This window comes from Artemia sp. Qi Xiang Cuo, chromosome 20 (assembly GCF_049724085.1).
Source record: "Artemia sp. Qi Xiang Cuo chromosome 20, ASM4972408v1, whole genome shotgun sequence".
Taxonomy (NCBI): domain Eukaryota; kingdom Metazoa; phylum Arthropoda; class Branchiopoda; order Anostraca; family Artemiidae; genus Artemia; species Artemia sp. Qi Xiang Cuo.
The window spans coordinates 32,274,724-32,295,375 of record NC_142813.1 but is presented as its reverse complement, the minus strand read 5'-3'; the positions used below and the strand labels follow the sequence as shown (position 1 = coordinate 32,295,375).

The following is a 20,652-nucleotide window of genomic DNA, read 5'->3' as shown; positions in this document are numbered from 1 at the left end:
ATTTTATGTGTTCGTTTACATTTTACTGATCTTGTTTTGATCTTAAGCCTTATCAAAGAATTATATGTCATTAGGATTTATAGACTATAATAAAAGCTTGTGGCACCAGGAAAAACGATTATCTTAAACGAAATGATGACTCTCAAAAGACAGAGTAGGATGCCATTGTTTTGGCCAGAAAAAACTGATAACAAAGAATGCTTTCCGTCTGAAATTGTCGTGTTTCCCATGAAAGCATAACAACTTGAAAATACATTTCTTTTTTTAGCCCTACGGCACTTAAACCAAAAATTATATATGAGATTAACTAATTTGCACGCATAGAACCATTGATAGGTATTATAATGTAATGAAGGCGAAAAAAATATGCAAACACAAATTTAACACAAAAGCTATATTAAAATCGCCTTTTAATTCAGAAAAATCGTCATTTTACAACATAAACGTTAATAAACAAAACGCTACCTAAGTTAGCACAACTTCATTTTATAAACTTCTTCGGGAAGGCAAACAATTTAATGAAGAACTATATACTTTGAATAGGAAAATATCAGTAAGGTTTATGGTTTGATAATAACATTTACTCTTAAATTTCAATTTTTCAGTCTAGATTTTAAATGCAAAAAAAAATTCTTGGTGGCATTTAAACTAGAAAAAGTATAAAAAAATAAATATAATACGCGCATAACCATAATAAGAAACATTTAAGTTTCATCAGTCCGGCATGAAGAAATCAGATCTCCATTCAGGCTTGTAGGTAGGGGGAGAGAAGAGGCAACAGGGCTCCTACAATTCCAAGATTTTTAACGAAAAGTCAAATGTCCCCATCATTCTCCCTTTTTTACTGAATAATAAGAACCCCCTCCCGGAAAAAAACATCCGTAGGCCTACACAGCACCCCAAAAAATAAAAATCAGATCGAACTGAACTTAAATGGAACTTCACAATAGTTTTTTTTTCTATCGAACGCAACTATAACCGAAACATTTTGATCAACCTAAAACAAAAACTTCGCACGTTTTGGTTTACAGCCAAAGTTCAACTAACTTCATGTTTTAAACTGATTTTATTTAGATCAACAAGGTAAGGTATCAGATTCGTTATTAATATTTTATAATTGATATCTGATCTTTCTGACGTTGTAATCCAATTTAACTTCAAAATTCCTTCGTGTAGAGAACACATTCTCAGTCAGAAGTTTAAAAACCTTCAACGATGCGAAAAAAAGTTTCGGTGGGTTAGAACGGTAAGCATCGTTCAGAGGATTCAGGACGATATTTACGTTCCTGGTTTGTTTATCCCAGAGAGATAATCCCTGGTGCGTTTTTTTTTTCAGAGATTATCGTATCAAACCCGTGAATTAAAATATCATAAAAAGAGGCCTCATTTGAACTGACATTTATGTTTTAGTATTCTTTTTAAGCAACAAAACAAATTAAATTGCAGTAAAATCCCGATATTCCCTCTTGTGCACTGAAAAACACCAACTTTAATCCAAAAAGGAACAATATGCTATTAGATAATATTTTTGAATGAGTCAATCTATCTTGAACTACCAAAGGACATTATTATACGCCCGTCCCCCAGTCTCAGAGAGAGTATACTGGTTCAGGGCGGTACATTCGTTCCAAAACATGTATACAGTTTGTAAAAAAAAACTTATCATTTAGGCCATTCATCCAACAAAACTAACAATCATAGAGTGCACAGTTTTGCATCAGCTATTACAGTAAAGGTCAGCAATTTTTTTTTTACATGGGCAGTGGGGATGGGTTCAAGGCATCAAAAACTGGCCAAATTTTAAGGTTTTCAGTGATAGCAACTTCAGATATTAATTAACCAGTGATATTTCAATCCTGAAATATGGGAAACTGATGAATGGACGCGGGATTTTTCCCGGTTCGAAACCAGGCAAACATTCATGACAGGGGGAAGCTAAGCTGTCCTCTTCATGGGGAGTGATTCAAGTGGCAACACGAATATAATTTTAAATTTTTGGATTTTAAACGTATAATGAAGAATACTTTGTCCTAAAAACTAAGAAATGCTCCAACAAAAGGCTGCAGACACTTGAATTTTACCTAAGAAATGTCTAAAGATTAATGGTAGATAACACGACTAGTTTTGGAAATTTGATAAAACATGTTTCTAAAATCCCGCTTGAAACAGTATCTAAAAAGTCTTTATTACAAAATGTCCTTGACTTTATCGTTGTTTTTTATCTCACCTTATAACCAAATTTACTGCCCAGTTTTGGAACTGCTACCTGGCAACAGTGACATTGGATATGTGCAGGTCGACGTGCAAAAAGTGGGGTAGCAAAGTATCATTGCTACTTTGCAGTTTTCAAAGTTGTTGAGAGATTCTGTCTGAAAATACCATTTTTACATATTAAATTTGCTCAAAGAAAATCTATCAAAACACAAGTTGTGCTGCTAAAGTGTCGGCAGCTTTTGTATCTCTGTCGAATTCCACTACTGACAGCTTTGAAACTTCTTCCATATCTGTGTGCAGCGATTGCAAAATGTAGTTACAAATATTTTCAAATGGTTACTCCAGGCTCAGTAAGAATAAGGTTGACAGAACGCTAGTATATATTGACATTTTCACTTTAATTGTTCCATTTTCTTTATTAGTATATCTAGACAACTACTATAAATGTTTAGCGTCAGATAGTGACACTAACAGATATCCAGATAAAAGATGACTTATCAGACGACAGATGATTTTCTTTTTCTTTGTCGAAATTCTATTCCACTTCACCATCTATTTACACACTTTGTTCTGGGTATTTCAGTAAGGAGTGATCCTTAAATTGCCTTATTTTCCAGCAAATCCTCTCCAAAGGCTTGCAACTCCGGCAGCTGCACTGGTCACAAAGCTCGCAGCAACATGTATACTACTTTGGCCGGGAAGAACGTATGGTCCAATCGAAGGTAATGCATCTGTGACCTATAAGGAAATCATAAATAGAGACCTTTCATACCAAAACTCAAAAAATAACTTGTGTATGAACTTAAGCAACGTCAATGAAACTTTCAGTAAGGTGATGATGGTGATCAGCCATTCAGAAGAAGCATTATGTACATTAAAATTGGATATTGTCAATAAGAATCGGCATCTACAAAAATCCAATTTTACGGAACATTAGAAAAAGAAACAGTTTCTCTCAATCACAAGCCACATCTGATAAATTTCAAGTTTTCAAGAAAATTAAACGCAAATTCCACCTTTTATAATTCCACAGGCACGGCCTAAGTCATCGAGGCAAATCTTAGTCCCTTGTATCAAACAGTTCGTGGTAACGAACTGTAAGTAAGGAGCGACCCGGCTCAATGGTAACCGAAACTCTAAAAAACGGGATTTTGATACCAATAGATACATCAAAAGAATCAGATTTTAATTCTGATTTCAAATATATAAGTTTCATTAAGTTTAATCTTACCCATCAAAAGTTACGTGCCTGAGAAAATTTGGCTGATTTTCGAAAAAAGGGGGAAAGACCCCCTAACAGTTATGGAACCTTAATGAAAATCACACCATTATATTCAGCGTATCATAGAACCCTACTGTAGAGGTTTCAAGCTCCTATCTACAAAAATGTGGAATTTTCCATTTTTTGCCAGAAGAAAAATCACGGGTGCGTGTTTATTTGTTTGTTTGTTTGTTTTTTTTTTTTTTTTTTCCCCAGGGGTGATCGTATCGACCCAGTAGTCCTATAATATCACGAGAAGACTCATTCGAATGGAAATGAAAAGTTCTAGTGCTCTTTTTAAGTTACCAAAAAAATGGACGGTAATTATGCCTCCTCCCACGCTCATTTTTTCCCCAAAGTCACCTAATCAAAATTTTGTGATAGCCATTTTGTTCAGCATAGTCCAAAATATGATTAAAATGTCTTTTAGGATGACTTGATTCCCCAAAGTCCCCAGGGGGAGGGCTGAAAGTTATGAACTTTACTCAATGTTAACATATAGTATTGGTTATTGGGAAGTATACAGACTTTTTCAGAGGAGATTTTTTCTGGTAGGGGGGGGAAGGCGAGGGTGGGGGGCTATAGGGAAGGATCTGTCCAGGAAGGCCGAGTTCATGGGGGAAGGGACATTGCGATGAAGGGGGCGCCGGATTTCCCAGCATTATTAAAGAGAAAGATCAGGAATTAAATAAAAAAAAACAAGTTTTTCAACTGATCAACTGATTGTGATTAAGAGGTCATTTTTAAAGAACTGGAAAAAAAATTCGAACTATAGTTTAAAGAGCAGGGTATTGACTAGGGGGCGAACCCCCTAATATACGTGTTAAAAATTTATGAATATAGAAGTTCGTTACGTAAGTTAATTCTAAGTTACGTATATTTATTACTAATAAAAACGTTCGTAAATAAAATTAAACAAGTTTCGAGAAAGCCATTTAACCAAATATAATATGCAAATTTTGTTTTAATTATTCATGTACGGTGAGCCAAAATCAAAACCTGCATTAATTCGAACACGTTCAAAAATTAAATAAAAAAAACAAGTTTTTTTAACTGAAAGTAAGGAACGACGTTAAAACTTAAAACGAACAGAAATGAGTCCGTATATGAAGGGGGCTGTCCCCTCCTCAACGCCTCGCTCTTTACGCTAAAGTTTGACTTTCACAAAACTCTATTTTTTTAAAAAATAAAAAAAATTTTTCGTAAAGAGCGAGGCGTTGAGGAGGGGACAGCCTCCTTCATAACCGAAACTCTATAAAACGGGATTGGCTGGGGGAGGGGCAGGGCCTATTGTTTACATATAGTATAGGTTATTGCGAAGGATACAGACATTTTCCGGGTGGATTTTTCTGGTAGGGGGGGGGGGGCTGGGGGCGGGGTTTACATGGGAGGATCTTTCCATAGAGGAATTTTGCATGGGTAAGGGACATTTCTATGAAGGGGGCGCCGGATTTCCAAGCATTATTTAAAAAACGATCAGAAATTAAATTTAAAAAAACTAGTTTTTTCAACTGAAAGTAAGAAGCAACATTAGAACTTCAAATGAACAGAAATTATTACGTATATGAGGGGGTCCTCCCCCAAGTCAATACCTCGCTCTTTACGCTACAGTTTTTTTTAGTGCTTTCAAAAGAGCTATCTATTCTAATCAAACGGCCTTTGTGATTCAGGGGTGTGTGAATTAAATTTTTTTTTAACTTTTAACGTAAAGAGCGTGGTATTGACTAAGGGGAGAACCCCATCATATACGTAATAACATATACGTAATAAAAAAAAAAAAAAAAAAAAAAAAAGCGATACAGCAAAATAGTAAGCCAAAATTTTAAAAACAGGAATTTGATGTTAATAAATGTATAAAAATAAAGGGGTTATAACGCTGATTCTAAATATATGAATTTTATTAAGTTTAGTATTTTTCATCAAGGCTACGAGCCTGAGAAAACTTACCTGATTTTTTAAAGAGGGGGGAAACATCCCCTACAAGTGAAAAAATTTTAATGAAAATTATACCGTCAGATTCGGCGTATCAGAAAACCCTATAACATAGGTTTCAAGCTCATATCTGCAAAAATTTGCAACTTTGTATTTTTCTTCCAGAAGAAAAATAAACGAATAAAGAAGTTCGTTACGTAAGTTAATTTGTAAATTACGTCAGAACCTAATTTAGAGACATCCATTTAGCAAAAGAAAAGTAAAATTTTTGTGCAAATTTTGTTTACTTATTCAATGACGGCGAGCCAAAACAAAAGCTGCATTAACTAAAAAACGATCAGAAATTAAATAAAAAAACCCAGTTTTTTAAGTAAGGAGCGACATTAAAACTTAAAACGAACAGAAATTATTCCGTATATGAAAGGGGCTGTCCCCTCCTCAACGCCTCGCTCTTTACGCTAAAGTTTTTTATTGTTTTAAAAAATAAAGTTGTGAGACAGAGTCAAACTTTAGCGTAAAGAGCGAGGCGTTGAGGAGGGGACAGCCCCTTTCATATACGGAATAATTTCTTCGTGGTAACGAACTGTAAGTTAGGAGCGACCCGGCTCAATGGTAACCGAAACTCTAAAAAACGGGATTTTGATACCAATAGATACATCAAAAGAATCAGATTTTAATTCTGATTTCAAATATATAAGTCTCATTAAGTTTAATCTTACCCATCAAAAGTTACGTGCCTGAGAAAATTTGGCTGATTTTCGAAAAAAGGGGGAAAGACCCCCTAACAGTTATAGAACCTTAATGAAAATCACACCATCATATTCATCGTATCAGAGAACCCTACTGTTGAGGTTTCAAACTCCTATCTACAAAAATGTGGAATTTTACATTTTTTGTCATAATAAAGATCACGGGTGGGTTTTGATTTGTTTGTTTGTTTTTTTTTTTTTTTTTTCCCCAGGGGTGATCGTACAGACCACGTGGTCAGAGAATATAATAGGAGGGAGCACTGGAATGGGGATTAAAAGTTCTAGTGTCCTTTTTAAGTGACCAAAAAAAATGGAGGGCAACTAGGCCCCCTCCCACGCTCATTTTTTTCCCAAAGTCACCCGATCAAAATTTTGAGATAGCCATTTTGTTCAGCATGGTCAAAAATATGATAAAAATGTCTTTTAGGATGACTTGATCCCCCAAAGTCCCCAGGGGGAGGGCTGAAAGTTATGAACTTTACTCAATGTTAACATATAGTATTGGTTATTGGGAAGTATACAGACTTTTTCAGAGGAGTTTTTTTCTGGTTGGTGGGGGAAGGAGAGGGTGGGGGGCTATATGGAAGGATCTTTCCATGACGGACGTTGTCATGGGGGAAGGGACATGGCACTGAAGGGGGCGCCGGATTTCCCAGCATTATTAAAGAGAAAGATCAGGAATTAAATAAAAAAAAACAAGTTTTTCAACTGATCAACTGATTGTGATTAAGAGGTCATTTTTAAAGAACTGGAAAAAAAAATTCGAACTATAGTTTAAAGAGCAGGGTATTGACTAGGGGGCGAACCCCCTAGTATACGTGTTAAAAATTTATGAATATAGAAGTTCGTTACGTAAGTTAATTCTAAGTTACGTATATTTATTACTAATAAAAACGTTCGTAAATAAAATTAAACAAGTTTCGAGAAAGCCATTTAACCAAATATAATATGCAAATTTTGTTTTAATTATTCATGTACGGTGAGCCAAAATCAAAACCTGCATTAATTCGAAAACGTTCAAAAATTAAATAAAAAAAACAAGTTTTTTTAACTGAAAGTAAGGAACAACGTTAAAACTTAAAACGAACAGAAATTATTCCGTATATGAAAGGGGCTGTCCCCTCCTCAACGCCTCGCACTTTACGCTAAAGTTTTACTTTCTCACAAATCTATATTATCAAACAAAAAAAAAACTTTAGCGAAAAGCTCGCGGCTATGATGTGGGGCCAGCCTACTTCATAACCGAAACTCTATAACACGGGATTGGCTGGGGGAGGGGCAGGGCTTATTTTTTAAATATAGTATAGGTTATTGCGAAGGATACAGACATTTTCCGGGTGGATTTTTTCTGGTAGGGGGGGGGGCTGGGGGAGGGGTTTACATGGGAGGATCTTTCCATAGAGGAATTTTGCATGGGTAAGGGACATTTCTATGAAGGGGGCGCCGGATTTCCAAGCATTATTTAAAAAACGATCAGAAATTAAATTTAAAAAAACTAGTTTTTTCAACTGAAAGTAAGAGGCAACATTAGAACTTCAAATGAACAGAAATTATTACGTATATGATGGGGTCCTCCCCCAAGTCAATACCTCGCTCTTTACGCTACAGTTTTTTTTAGTGCTTTCAAAAGAGCTATCTATTCTAATCAAACGGCCTTTGTGATTCAGGGGTGTGTGAATTAATTTTTTTTTTTAAATTTTAACTTAAAGTGGGTGTTTTTTACAAAGGGGATAACCCCATAATATAAGTATTAAAAAAAACGTATTAAAAAAAAAAAAAAAAAAAAAAAACAAGCGATACAGCTCAATATTAACCCAAAATTTTAAAAACGGGAATTTGATGTTAATAAATTTATAAAAATAATGGGCTTATAAAGCTGATTCTAAATATATTAATTTTTTTAAGTTTAGTATTTTTCATCAAGGCTACGAGCCTGAGAAAACTTACCTGATTTTTTAAAGAGGGGGGAAACATCCCCTACAAGTGAAAAAATTTTAATGAAAATCATACCGTCAGATTCGGCGTATCAGAAAACCCTATAACATAGGTTTCAAGCTCATATCTGCAAAAATCTGTAACTTTGTATTTTTTGCCAGAAGAAAAATATACGAATATAGAAGTTCGTTACGTAACTTAATTTGTAAATTACGTCAGAACCTAATTTAGAGACAGCCATTTAGCAAAAGAAAAGTAAAATTTTTATGGAAATTTTGTTTACTTATTCAATGACGGCGAGCCAAAACAAAAGCTGCATTAACTAAAAAACGATCAGAAATTAAATAAAAAAAACAAGTTTTTTAAACTGAAAGTAAGGAGCGACATTAAAACTTAAAACGAACAGAAATTATTCCGTATATGAAAGGGGCTGTCCCCTCCTCAACGCCTCGCTCTTTACGCTAAAGTTTTTTATTGTTTTAAAAAATAAAGTTGTGAGACAGAGTCAAACTTTAGCGTAAAGAGCGAGGCGTTGAGGAGGGGACAGCCCCTTTCATATACGGAATAATTTCTTCGTGGTAACGAACTGTAAGTTAGGAGCGACCCGGCTCAATGGTAACCGAAACTCTAAAAAACGGGATTTTGATACCAATAGATACATCAAAAGAATCAGATTTTAATTCTGATTTCAAATATATAAGTCTCATTAAGTTTAATCTTACCCATCAAAAGTTACGTGCCTGAGAAAATTTGGCTGATTTTCGAAAAAAGGGGGAAAGACCCCTAACAGTTATAGAACCTTAATGAAAATCACACCATCATATTCAGCGTATCAGAGAACCCTGCAGTTGAGGTTTCAAGCTCCTATCTACAAAAATGTGGAACTTTCCATTTTTTGCCAGAAGAAAGATCACGGATGCGTGTTTATGTGTTTGTTTGTTTGTTTTTTTTTTTTTTTTTTTTTCCCCAGGGGTTATGGTTAAGAACCATTGGTGCAATAAAAAAGTGGGGGGGCTAATTTGAACGGAAATTAAAAGTTCTATTGCCCTTTTTAATTGACCAAAAAAAATGGAGGGCAACTAGGCCCCCTCCCACGCTCATTTTTTTCCCAAAGTCACCCGATCAAAATTTTGAGATAGCCATTTTGTTCAGCATGGTCGAAAATATGATAAAAATGTCTTTTAGGATGACTTGATCCCCCAAAGTCCCCAGGGGGAGGGCTGAAAGTTATGAACTTTACTCAATGTTAACATATTGTATTGGTTATTGGGAAGTATACAGACTTTTTCAGAGGAGATTTTGTCTGGTTGGGGGGGGATGGAGTGGGTGGCGGGCTATATGGATGGATCTTTCCATGAAGGACGTTTTCATGGGGGAAGGGACATTGCTATGAAGGGGGCGCCGGATTTCCCAGCATTATTAAAGAAAAAGATCAGGAATTAAATAAAATAAAACAAGTTTTTCAACTGATCAACTGATTATTATTAAGAGGTAATTTTTAAAGAACTGGAAAAAAAAAAAATTCGAACTATAGTTTAAAGAGCAGGGTATTGACTAGGGGGCGAACCCCCTAATATACGTGTTAAAAATTTATGAATATAGAAGGTCGTTACGTAAGTTAATTCTAAGTTAATTATATTTATTACTAATAAAAACGTCCGTAAATAAAATTAAACAAGTTTCAAGAAAGCCATTTAACCAAATATAATATGCAAATTTGGTTTTAATTATTCATGTACGGTGAGCCAAAATCAAAACCTGCATTAATTCGAAAACATTCAAAAATTAAATAAAAAAAACAAGTTTTTTTAACTGAAAGTAAGGAACGACGTTAAAACTTAAAACGCACAGAAATTATTCCGTATATGACGGGGGCTGTCCCCTCCACAACGCCTCGCTCATTACGATAAAGTTTGACTTTCTCACAACTCTATTTTTTTAAACAATAAAAAAAATTTAGCGAACAGAGCGCGGCGTTGCGGAGGGGACAGCCTCCTTCATAACCGAAACTCTATAAAACGGGATTGGCTGGGGGAGGGGCAGGGCCTATTGTTTACATATAGTATAGGTTATTGCGAAGGATACAGACATTTTCCGGGTGGATTTTTTCTGGTAGGGGGGGCTGGGGGAGGGGTTTACATGGGAGGATCTTTCCATAGAGGAATTTTGCATGGGTAAGGGACATTTCTATGAAGGGGGCGCCGGATTTCCAAGCATTATTTAAAAAACGATCAGAAATTAAATTAAAAAAAACTAGTTTTTTCAACTGAAAGTAAGAGGCAACATTAGAACTTCAAATGAACAGAAATTATTACGTATATGATGGGGTCCTCCCCCAAGTCAATACCTCGCTCTTTAAGCTACAGTTTTTTTTAGTGCTTTCAAAAGAGCTATCTATTCTAATCAAACGGCCTTTGTGATTCAGGGGTGTGTTAATTAAATTTTTTTTTAAATCTTAACTTAAAGTGCGTGTTATTTACAAAGGGGAGAACCCCATCATATAAGTAATAAAATATACTTAATAAAAAAAAAAAAAAAAAAAAAACAAGCGATACAGCTAAAAATTAATTCAAAATTTTAAAAAAGGGAATTTTTTTTTAATAAATGTATAAAAATAATGGGCTTATAAAGCTGATTCTAAATATATGAATTTTATTAAGTTTAGTATTTTTCATCAAGGCTACGAGCCTGAGAAAACTTACCTGATTTTTTAAAGAGGGGGGAAACATCCCCTACAAGTGAAAAAATTTTAATGAAAATCACACCGTCAGATTCGGCGTATCAGAAAACCCTATAACATAGGTTTCAAGCTCATATCTGCAAAAATCTGTAACTTTGTATTTTTTGCCAGAAGAAAAATATACGAATATAGAAGTTCGTTACGTAAGTTAATTTGTAAATTACGTCAGAACTAAATTTAGAGAGAGCCAATTAGCAAAAGAAAAGTAAATTTTTTATGCAAATTTTGTTTACTTATTCAATGACGGTGAGCCAAAACAAAAGCTGCATTAACTAAAAAACGATCAGAAATTAAATAAAAAAACAAGTTTTTTAAACTGAAAGTAAGGAGCGACATTAAAACTTAAAACGAACAGAAATTATTCCGTATATGAAAGGGGCTGTCCCCTCCTCAACGCCTCGCTCTTTACGCTAAAGTTTTTTATTGTTTTAAAAAATAAAGTTGTGAGACAGAGTCAAACTTTAGCGTAAAGAGCGAGGCGTTGAGGAGGGGACAGCCCCTTTCATATACGGAATAATTTCTGTTCGTTTTAAGTTTTAATGTCGCTCCTTACTTTCAGTTTAAAAAACTTGTTTTTTTTATTTAATTATGTTTCAGAAGGCATTGATGCTATTCAATGAATAGCATTGATGCTATTCAATGAATAGCATTGATGCTATTCAATCATTGTGAGACTGACTCACAGTCGGTAAGATTTTTGGTAGTTTTGTGGTTTAGATCAAGATGAAGACTGAGCCAGAAACTCACTTATTCTTAAAGTCAGTTTAATAAAAGGAGAAAAAATGGATATTCAAAGAATTATTGTCCTTATTCTCACCCTTATTAGAAGGAACAGATTACCTTTTTTTTAAAAGCAGTAAGCATAGTATTCCTTTTAATAAAAAAAACATGCTTTCGAAGTAAAATTAAAGTTTGAAAAGCTCAACTGACCTATCTATGAACACTTTAGACTAGATAATTATAAATTAAATTCAGACCGAAACGGAATATTTCTGTTAATAGATGCAATTCGTGAATAAGCTTCACTCGCCAGTTGAAAATAATAATGTAATAATCAGTTCTGATTGAGTAAATTTGAAATAATTTACAACTAAAATCAAAATACATACAAAACCTAACAGAAAATAGGTTTTATTCCATTTCACCAATGAAAAAACAAAATAATAAAAAAAAGTGACAATACGCTATTTGCCCTTTTATTTTATTTCCTGATTTTGATTCAGTGTCCTTTTCGTGATTTCAAACACACTGGTTTTTTTTTTTCATAGCCAATTTTTACAATGAGGGACATGCTTAACAGATACGAAGTCGAGCAATTGATGATAATGTGAACAACTGAGACAGGGGTGGATCCAAAGAGGATCCGAGAAATCCGAGCCGACTCTCAAATCTTTTTTTTTATTTTTTTTTTTTGTGCCCTCATCTGTTTTTTTTTTCGTTTTTTTGTAACTCTTTTTTAAAATAGACTTGTCAATTTGGTAAATTATTGACACCCTTATCACATTCCCCCCCCAAGATTTTGCTCTAGATCCGCCTTTGAACTGAGAAGCATTGTATATTACCAGACCGTGTCTTTACCAGGAGGAAGATCTTATAGGCGAAACAGTCGAAGCTGTAGAATAAAAATCAAAACTTAAATTGTAGATTCCAGGTAGGTCAGCTCTAAAATTCAGTTCTATGACCATAGTCTTCTATAAATCGTTTTTATAAGCAACTAAATTTATTTTCTGCGTAAACGAGATGATCCATTTTGCCTGATGCCAATGGACACTGGTAGGACTTTATTTTGTTCTGTCTTATACCACTATGGTCACGATGTTTAGTTAGGTCCGTTTCCAACGTCTGTTACATCTACTGAATCTGCTCCACGGCTTCATGTTGAGCTTGGTTGAGCTAGGTTGAACGTACTTGTCAAATATTTTATCTGACGCCCTTCCTTCTGTTTCCCTTAGATGATTAATTTGCACCTTAGTACGGCTCTGTAGATATTCTCTTGAGGTCAAAACAACAAAGGGTCAAGGTCAACCTACAGTCTATTTCTTACTGCTGACTTCGTGTTGGCTACATAATGACCATTTGTGGTGAATAATGTCTTGGTTTTCTTCTTTTTTGGATCACTATGAGATGCTCTCACAAAATCTCAACACGGGAATCAAATTTCGGGTCTAGGTTTTCTCAATAAGTGTAGCTATTTATTTATCCGACCAGAGTACTTGCATATTTAAATTCCCTTACTGTTTCTATTGCCTCTCCTTTAAGGGTAATCTTGTCGATATGTGACTGATAAAGAATTGAAGTTAACAGTCAAACTAAACCGAACAGAAATAAACAATCGGACGAATAAGAATGAGGTTACCCCCTCGAAACTCCTAAATGCTGGAGTGTCATTTGCTCTTTACTGAAAACGGTATAAATTCTCAACAGTGAGTTTTTATGTCATAACATACAAAAAGAAACTTATAAAGTTTACAGGAAATAAACAAAGAATTTCTTAGGGTAAATATTTTCGTGTTTCAATCTAGTTTAACTATTTTAATACCTCAAGACTAGAAGACAGGTATAATCCTACTGGTATATAATCACAAAGGGAATCGTAATGATTGTTGAATTACCGAGGTCCTGGTAGACGCAAGACGCATTACAACGGCCCTCCTCAGCAGCATCGAGTTCTTCCGAACTCCGAGGACCTTGTCCGCAACCTTTTCCCAATCCCCCCATAACTCTAATGATATCGAACCAAATTTCAAGATAGCGTTATGTTTAGAAATGTTAAAGGTTCTAATAAATACGCCTCTGGGGTCGACACATTGTTCTCAAATTACTGAACAGTTTTTAGTAAAAAACACGGTTACGTTTGGTCTTTGTTGTCCGACCAGTTTTCGTCTCTGATATAGTCGTAACCTGCAGGACATGTAGACAGTGCCAGGTAGACTTCAATGAAAACAAAAACATTACGAAGACTGGTTGAATCGATACTTGAAACGTGACCAAAAAAATGGTGTTTTATCAGATTGGCTTAGTATTCCAGGGAATTCGGAAACATTGGGAAATTCAATGAAGACAAAAAGTATAGCAACAAACTGTATTGAATCGTAACACTCTAAATGGTCCCAAATTTCCTTTCTCTCTAGTCAGCTATCAACTTACTGGGCATGTATTCTGGGGGAAACTAAGCCTTTGGACACAAATATGAAGTCCCCTTCCCCCCCCCCCCCACACACACACTAAAACTTTCAGCTTGAATCCCAAAGATGTTCCGCGAATATCTCAGATATACTGTTTCGATCACCTGGCAACACACAGTGTCTTTTGATTTACCTCACTACTTAACCGTGGAGGATACTTATAGTGCAAAACATTTAGATTGGTTTGATTCAAAAAATTTTAATCAATCCCGCTCAGCAAAAAATTTAAAGTCCCTTTGCACCCCCCCCCCTCAGGCTACCTGAAAGCTGCAACTGTAGATCCCAAGCCGTTTCTAACATATTGAAGATGTCCTATTTTGATGGCCTGGATACATACAGTGTCTTTAGATTTATATCTGCTAAAAAGAAAAATCTGAGGTAAACATGACCCCAATACCCAGAGATATTGCAGATACACTACTTTGATAGCATCACAACATATCATGCTTTTTTAATATTTTCTGAGACCACACTGGCTAAGAATGGCAAAAAACCCAGGAAAACGAGGAAATGAGTTAAATCATAGCTAATGACGAAAAGTGAAAAAAATCAAATGTAGTCGATACCTCAACAGCTCAACAGGGCTCAGTGCATAACCAAAATACATAGATAAAAGTCCGAAAACGTAAAAAAGATAAACCTTATTAATAAAAAACTAAACCTTTCCACCGTTGCTAAAGTCTTCCAGTTTAGTTTTTGTTTTTAATGCTTGTATTTTTATAACTGTCCGGTGCACTTTTAAAATTTTCATTTTCCTCTCTTTTTTCATTGGCTGTTATTGAACTCGTTTTTCTTCGTTCTTATACATTTTCTCGTTTTTATGGTATGTTTCCATGCACTTCGCTACATAGACGTGAATGAATCATAGGCAGCGCAATAGCGCTGCCTAAGTAAAGAACGATGTTGACACAATGTATTATTTTTTATCTTTTAGACCAGGGCAATTCGTATCGAAGGAGTTGTCGTAGAAGCTTCAAAAAAGGCTCATTCGATTGGAAATTGGAAAGGCTTGTGCCCTTTTTAATAGTCGAAAGTAATTGGAAGCCAACTAACACTTCTTCCACACCCACCATTTCCCCAAACAGATCCCATCGAAATTTTGAGATAGCCATTATGTTCAACGCAGTTGAAAGGTCTGGAAGTTATGTCTTTGAGGAGGACACTCCTCCCAAAGTCCTCAGGGTGAAGGGTTGTAAGTTATGCCCTGGGGGCATATATGGTTTTTATTGAAAGCTTTATCGTAGAGACTTGAAAAAGGGCTCATTAGATTGGAAATTCAAAGGGCTAGTGCCCTTTTTAATAGTCGAAAGTGATTGGAGGGCAGCTAACCCCCTCCCACGCCCATCTTTTCCCAAACACATCCAATCAAAATTTTGAGATATCCATTTTGTTTTTTTTTTGTTTTTTTTTGTTTTTTTTTCCAATATTCAGGGCGCCAGGTACTTCAAAGTATCTGATATGCCACTATTCATTTACCTCTTTCAATGGCCTCGAGATTTTAAATGTCTATTGAACCTTCTTTTGAAGGTGTCAATAGAGGGATTTGCAGGGATAATATCCCCAGGAAGATCGTTCGAGATAGAAGTGCAACGCCACATGAAGCTGTTCCTCAAGTACTCGGTTTTCGGCGTATCCTCCCTTAGATAATTGGACCGAGCTGTGTGCCTTCGTGTCTGCCTTGTTAGCTGGACAAAGGGGGGCACAATTCGAGAGAGCTCGTCTGAGGGAGGCGAATTCATATACTTGTAGACAACAGCCATCGACGCTACATCAAACCTTTCATTTAGAGGCTGGAGCAATTCTTGTGTAGAAGTGCAGCCCGCCCTATTTGCCCTATTCCGGATCTTCTGAAGTGGTGCCAACAGCGTTTTCGGAGCACCAGCAAATAGCGGGCATCCATATTCCGCTATGTGTCTGATGCAAGACTTGTAGAGTGGGATGATCGAGTTTGATGGAAGAAGGTTTTTGCAGCGAAGAGTAACTCCCAGCTTTCTTGCGCAGGAGGTTCTCGCCCTATCGAGGTGGTTGTTCCAAGAGAGATCGGTGGAGAAATGAATCCCCAGTAGACGAAGCTCGTCGACTCACTTTATAGCTTCATTTTTGAAGATGATACTGGGGTGTTCACGCGGCAGCGTTGATCGGGTAATTAGAAGATCCTTTGTTTTCGATGCATTGAAGTTGATCATCCATGCCTCAGACCACTTTTCAATTTTCAAAAGATCCATCTGTAGGGAAAGGGAGGCTTGTGTTGGGTCTTTGTTTTTAGGGACGGCTGAGTGTATCGTCGGCAAAGTTTTCTAGAGGGCTTGATAGGTAATCACCCATTTGTCTTATGTGTATATAAAGAAAGGTTTGGGTCCCAAAAACCAGTACTGGGGTAAGCAGGGGTACCCCAGTGGGGCACCCATGATTTCATTCAACGTCCACAGTAAACGAAACCGCCTGGAACAGCCCGGTATAAATGATTGTACTGGAAATTCTCAATCTATTCTAGCAGGCGTCCACAACCCCCATACACACAAAGTTTCTTTAGCAGGCCAAGGGGCTATACTCTGTCAAAAGTTTTCACAATGTCGAAGGATAGTAGCCTGATGTCGTATCCCATTGCCAGTAGTTCTATCCACTTCTGATACTGGGCCACTAGGCAGTCTAATGTTGAGCGTTTCCGGCGATATCCATATTAAAGATCGCCTAGAAGGTCATTTGATTCCAGGTACTGATGAAGTGTTTTATTGGAGACGCTCTCGTAGACTTTGCAAACACAGGAGAGAAGGCTAATAGGCGTGTAGGAGCCCAGGCTCGTTGGATCGCCTTCTGGCTTTAGAGTAGGTATAACATGGGCGGACTTCCATGTTCGTGGGAAGGTTCCGGAGCAAAAGCACAGCCGGAAAAGCAATGACAAGGGTCCAGCTAGTTCGGCATTGCAGGACTTGAGGAGAACACTTGGTATGTTGTCAGGACCCGTGGCTTTGGTCACATCCAGATGTTGCAGAATGCGAAGGATCTTGGGAGCAGAAAAATTCACGCGTTCCAGGACAGTGTCGGTTCGGTCGGAGAATTTTGGCACTTCTCTACCGTCATCGTCTAGATTCGAGAATTCGGCAAGAGCCTTAGCAAGAGCTTCAGCCTTTGCCTGTGGATCTTGTACCACGGTCCCGTTACTCTGGAGAGAAGGAATTGCGGTCCCCTTGGACGACAGTAAAGCCTCCTTGACAATTTTCCACCAACTCTTTGCCGAAGCAAGTTGAAGCTTGGTGGCGAATTTCTCCTTATACTGAGCCCGGTACTTCCGAATCGCTCGAACTGCATCTTTGCGCGCATTTATGAATGCAATTTTGTCCTCTTCGCTCTTCGAAAGTAGCCATCGCTTGTGTGCCTTTTGCTTTCCTCGGATTGTCTTCTTACACTGGGCGTTGAACCAAGGTTTGTCCTTACTGGACACCTGGATCCGCTTTGAAGGGATATGCTTTTCGACAGAGTTAACTATGGCCTGCTGGTACTTATCTGCAGCTTTCTCTGGGCCTTCCAGGAGGAAGGCTCTCCACTGCTGAGAAAACGAGATGATCCGTTTGGGCCGTGATACATGTCGAAATCGACCAGTTGTTCCAGCCCGTAAGAGAGAGATAGATCATAAAGGTCCGACCCTTCCCTATCAGTATTTTTGCTTTGCCACACGCTATGATGGACGTTGAAGTCTCCATGAAGGATAATGGCAGACTTAGCGTACTTGCCCCGAATATATTCAAGGGAGGCTTCAAGGTAGCTGGTAATCTGGTAAGTTGGAGGGTTATGCACGGTACCGACAATCACGGATTTATTTGGGAGGGTCACTCTGACCCACAGAGCTTCTTCGCCTGCTGAATCTGGTATGTTCAGGCATGAATAAGGTACATGGCTCTGTAGATAAACAGCGACACCTCCTCCTCTGTATTTAGCGCCGTCAGTACGCTCTCGATCCCGCCTGAGGAGCGTGTATCCCTGTATGGCAACCTCACTGCTCTGAATTTCTTGGTTTAGATTGGTCTCAGTGATGCACATGATAGATGGCTTGACCGAGTTCACTAAATGTAGGAACTGGTCAAACTTAGATCAGAGACCTCGTACATTGCAGTGGGCTACCGTAAACAGGTCCGTTTGGTCGACGTGCTACAGGTCGTCGTCTAAATGGCTGTTTGGTCCGAGGCTTTTTGTTGTTAATCATAACCAGGTACAAGAAGCTTTGCCGGGTGATTAGCCCAACAAAGCCCATAAATCCATTGCCATGCATCATTAGACGGGGAACGGTGCCACCTGCCACGCACCTCATTACCGCATTTTCAACATGGAGGTGGTACCCCATAATGGGTTAGGATTCGGCACAAGTGCCTCCCACCTGTTCAACATAGTTGAAAGTTCTGAAATTAGGTCTTTTAGGATGACAACTCCCCCCCCCGCATCCCTCAGGGCAAGGGTTGTAAGTTAAGCCTTGGGGGCATATAAGGTTTTTACAGAAAGGGTTGTCGTAGAAACTTCAAAAAGTGCTCATTCGATTTTGAAATTGAAATGGCTAGTGTCCTTTTTAATAGTTGAAAGTGATTGGAGGGCAACTAACCCCCCTTTGACGCCCGTCATTTCCCCAAACACATACAATCAAAATTTTGAGATAGCCATTTTGTTCAACATAGTTGAAGGTTTTGGAAATTGGGTCTTTGAGGATGATATTCCCTCGGAGGCCTCATGGCAAGGGTTGTAAGTTATGCCATGGGGGCATATAAGGTTTTTATAGAAAGCGTTGCCGTAGAAAATTTAAAAAGGACTCATTCAAATGCAAATTGAAAGGGCTAGTGCCCTTTTTAACAGTCGATAGTGACTGGAGGGCAACCAACCCCCCTCTCGAGCCCACCATTTCCTCAAACAGTCCAATCAAAATTTTGAGATAGCCATTATGTTCCACGTAGTTGAAAGTTCTGGAAATTAGGTCTTTGGGGATGACAACCCTCCCACAGCCCTCAGAGTGAGGATTGTAAGTTATTTTGTTATAAACTTATTTTGTTGAAAAAGTTTTTTTTTAATTAATACTAATCAGCATTGGTGCTTATAGTGCAAAAAAGCACAGCTGAATCGAAGACCTAACATTTTTAGCCGCTTCTTCCCCCACAAAAATAATTTGGTGCTTCCAGCACAATACCTGAAAATTTCAGCTGCATCCCCCAAGCCATTCCCTAGACATTGAAGGAATACTGTTTTGATAGTCTGGATACATATAGTTTCTTTAAATATACCCCTGCACCCTCCCTAGGCCAAAAATGTATGTGCACTTAACCCCCCCCCCCTCCCCACACACACACACACAACATTGCGGATACTCTATTTTTTAACCTTGGCAAGTATCGTGTCTTTTGATTTACGTCGCTAGTTCACCGCGACTAGAATCTAGTCCCACAGGGGCTTGAAGTGTCGAAACTTTTAGGTAAATTTGAGAAACTATGTTGCCCTTCTCTGCTCCTTCTCCAAGTTAAGTTTCTAAGTCCACATAGTCCCCCCCCCCCAAAAAAAAATCAATTGTGCTTGTATTCCAAGTCCCATAGCAGTTTATAGTCCAAAACGTTTAGGCTAACCACAAACAAAATACATTGAGCAAAGGTTGAAAATTTTGCAATAAACAAAATTTGTAGTTTCTTTATCCTCATTCTCCTAATCAGCCGGAAAGTTTCAACTCCATTCCACCCGCCATTTCGGAAATACTGCAGATATATAAATTCGATAAGCATAATGCACATAGCGCCTTTTGATTCATTTCTATCTCCTACCCCAGGTAATAATTCAACGTACAGTTACCGCTCCCCCAAAGTCCCCTGAAAGTTTCAACTGGATACTATGGGCGCCCATAAGGGGGCTGGGGGGCGTCCGCCTCCCCCTCTGGCTGAATGATGTTGCATTATTTTAATATTTTGTTCTGAGATTTATATTATATAGCATTAATAGTGCCAATTAGACGAGGTTTGCCCCCCCCTGGAAGTGAGCTTCTGGGCGCCCATGTTTGGTACCCAAATTTTCACCCGAAATCTTGGAGATACGCTATTTTTATAAACTGGCAACACATACCACCTTTTGATTTACCTCTCTACTTATCTCTACATGGCTTAAAAGTAACACAGGAGCATATAGTAATAAAACGTTTTAGCGGATTAGACATAAAATTTATTTAGGCCCTTCCCCGCCCCCGATATAAAACGTGGAGTCTCCTTACCCCCTCTCCCTTCTTACTTTTCTCAGCCCTTGCTTTCACCATGCTATTTCAACAGACTTATACTTCTCCCGCTCCCCAAAGTCAAAATTTAAGACCCACTTAATCCCTCCACACTCCCTGAAATTTTGAGCCCCGTCCCCCAAGCCATTCCTTAAATAATGCAGATAATTTGAAAGCTCGGGTGCACATAGGGTCTTTACATTTATTCAAGTATGCGTGTTCTTTCCACAGTGTATCGTTTGGGAAACTCTGGAGATCTTGGCGTAGCGGACGATCCCTAAGAGCTCCTAGCTGATCAGACAACTAAGACCGAATATGGATACCTTTTTTACTAAAATCTATCTGGAAGCAACAGATAATTAATTAATTTAGGCATATTGCCCCGAGGACTTTGGGGACTGATGTCG

General features: G+C 37.6%; 1 protein-coding gene across 1 annotated transcript in view; it reads right to left on the bottom strand.

The window, feature by feature from the left end:
• Positions 1 to 399: 399 nt before the first annotated feature.
• Positions 400 to 20,652, bottom strand: part of Atg14 (autophagy related protein 14) — a 49,116-nt gene continuing 28,863 nt past the window's right edge. The window contains exon 6 of the mRNA XM_089106472.1: positions 400 to 2,952. Coding sequence (XP_088962598.1) covers positions 2,821 to 2,952 — 132 coding nt within the window. The 3' untranslated portion in view covers positions 400 to 2,820. The remainder of the gene's footprint in view (positions 2,953 to 20,652) is intronic.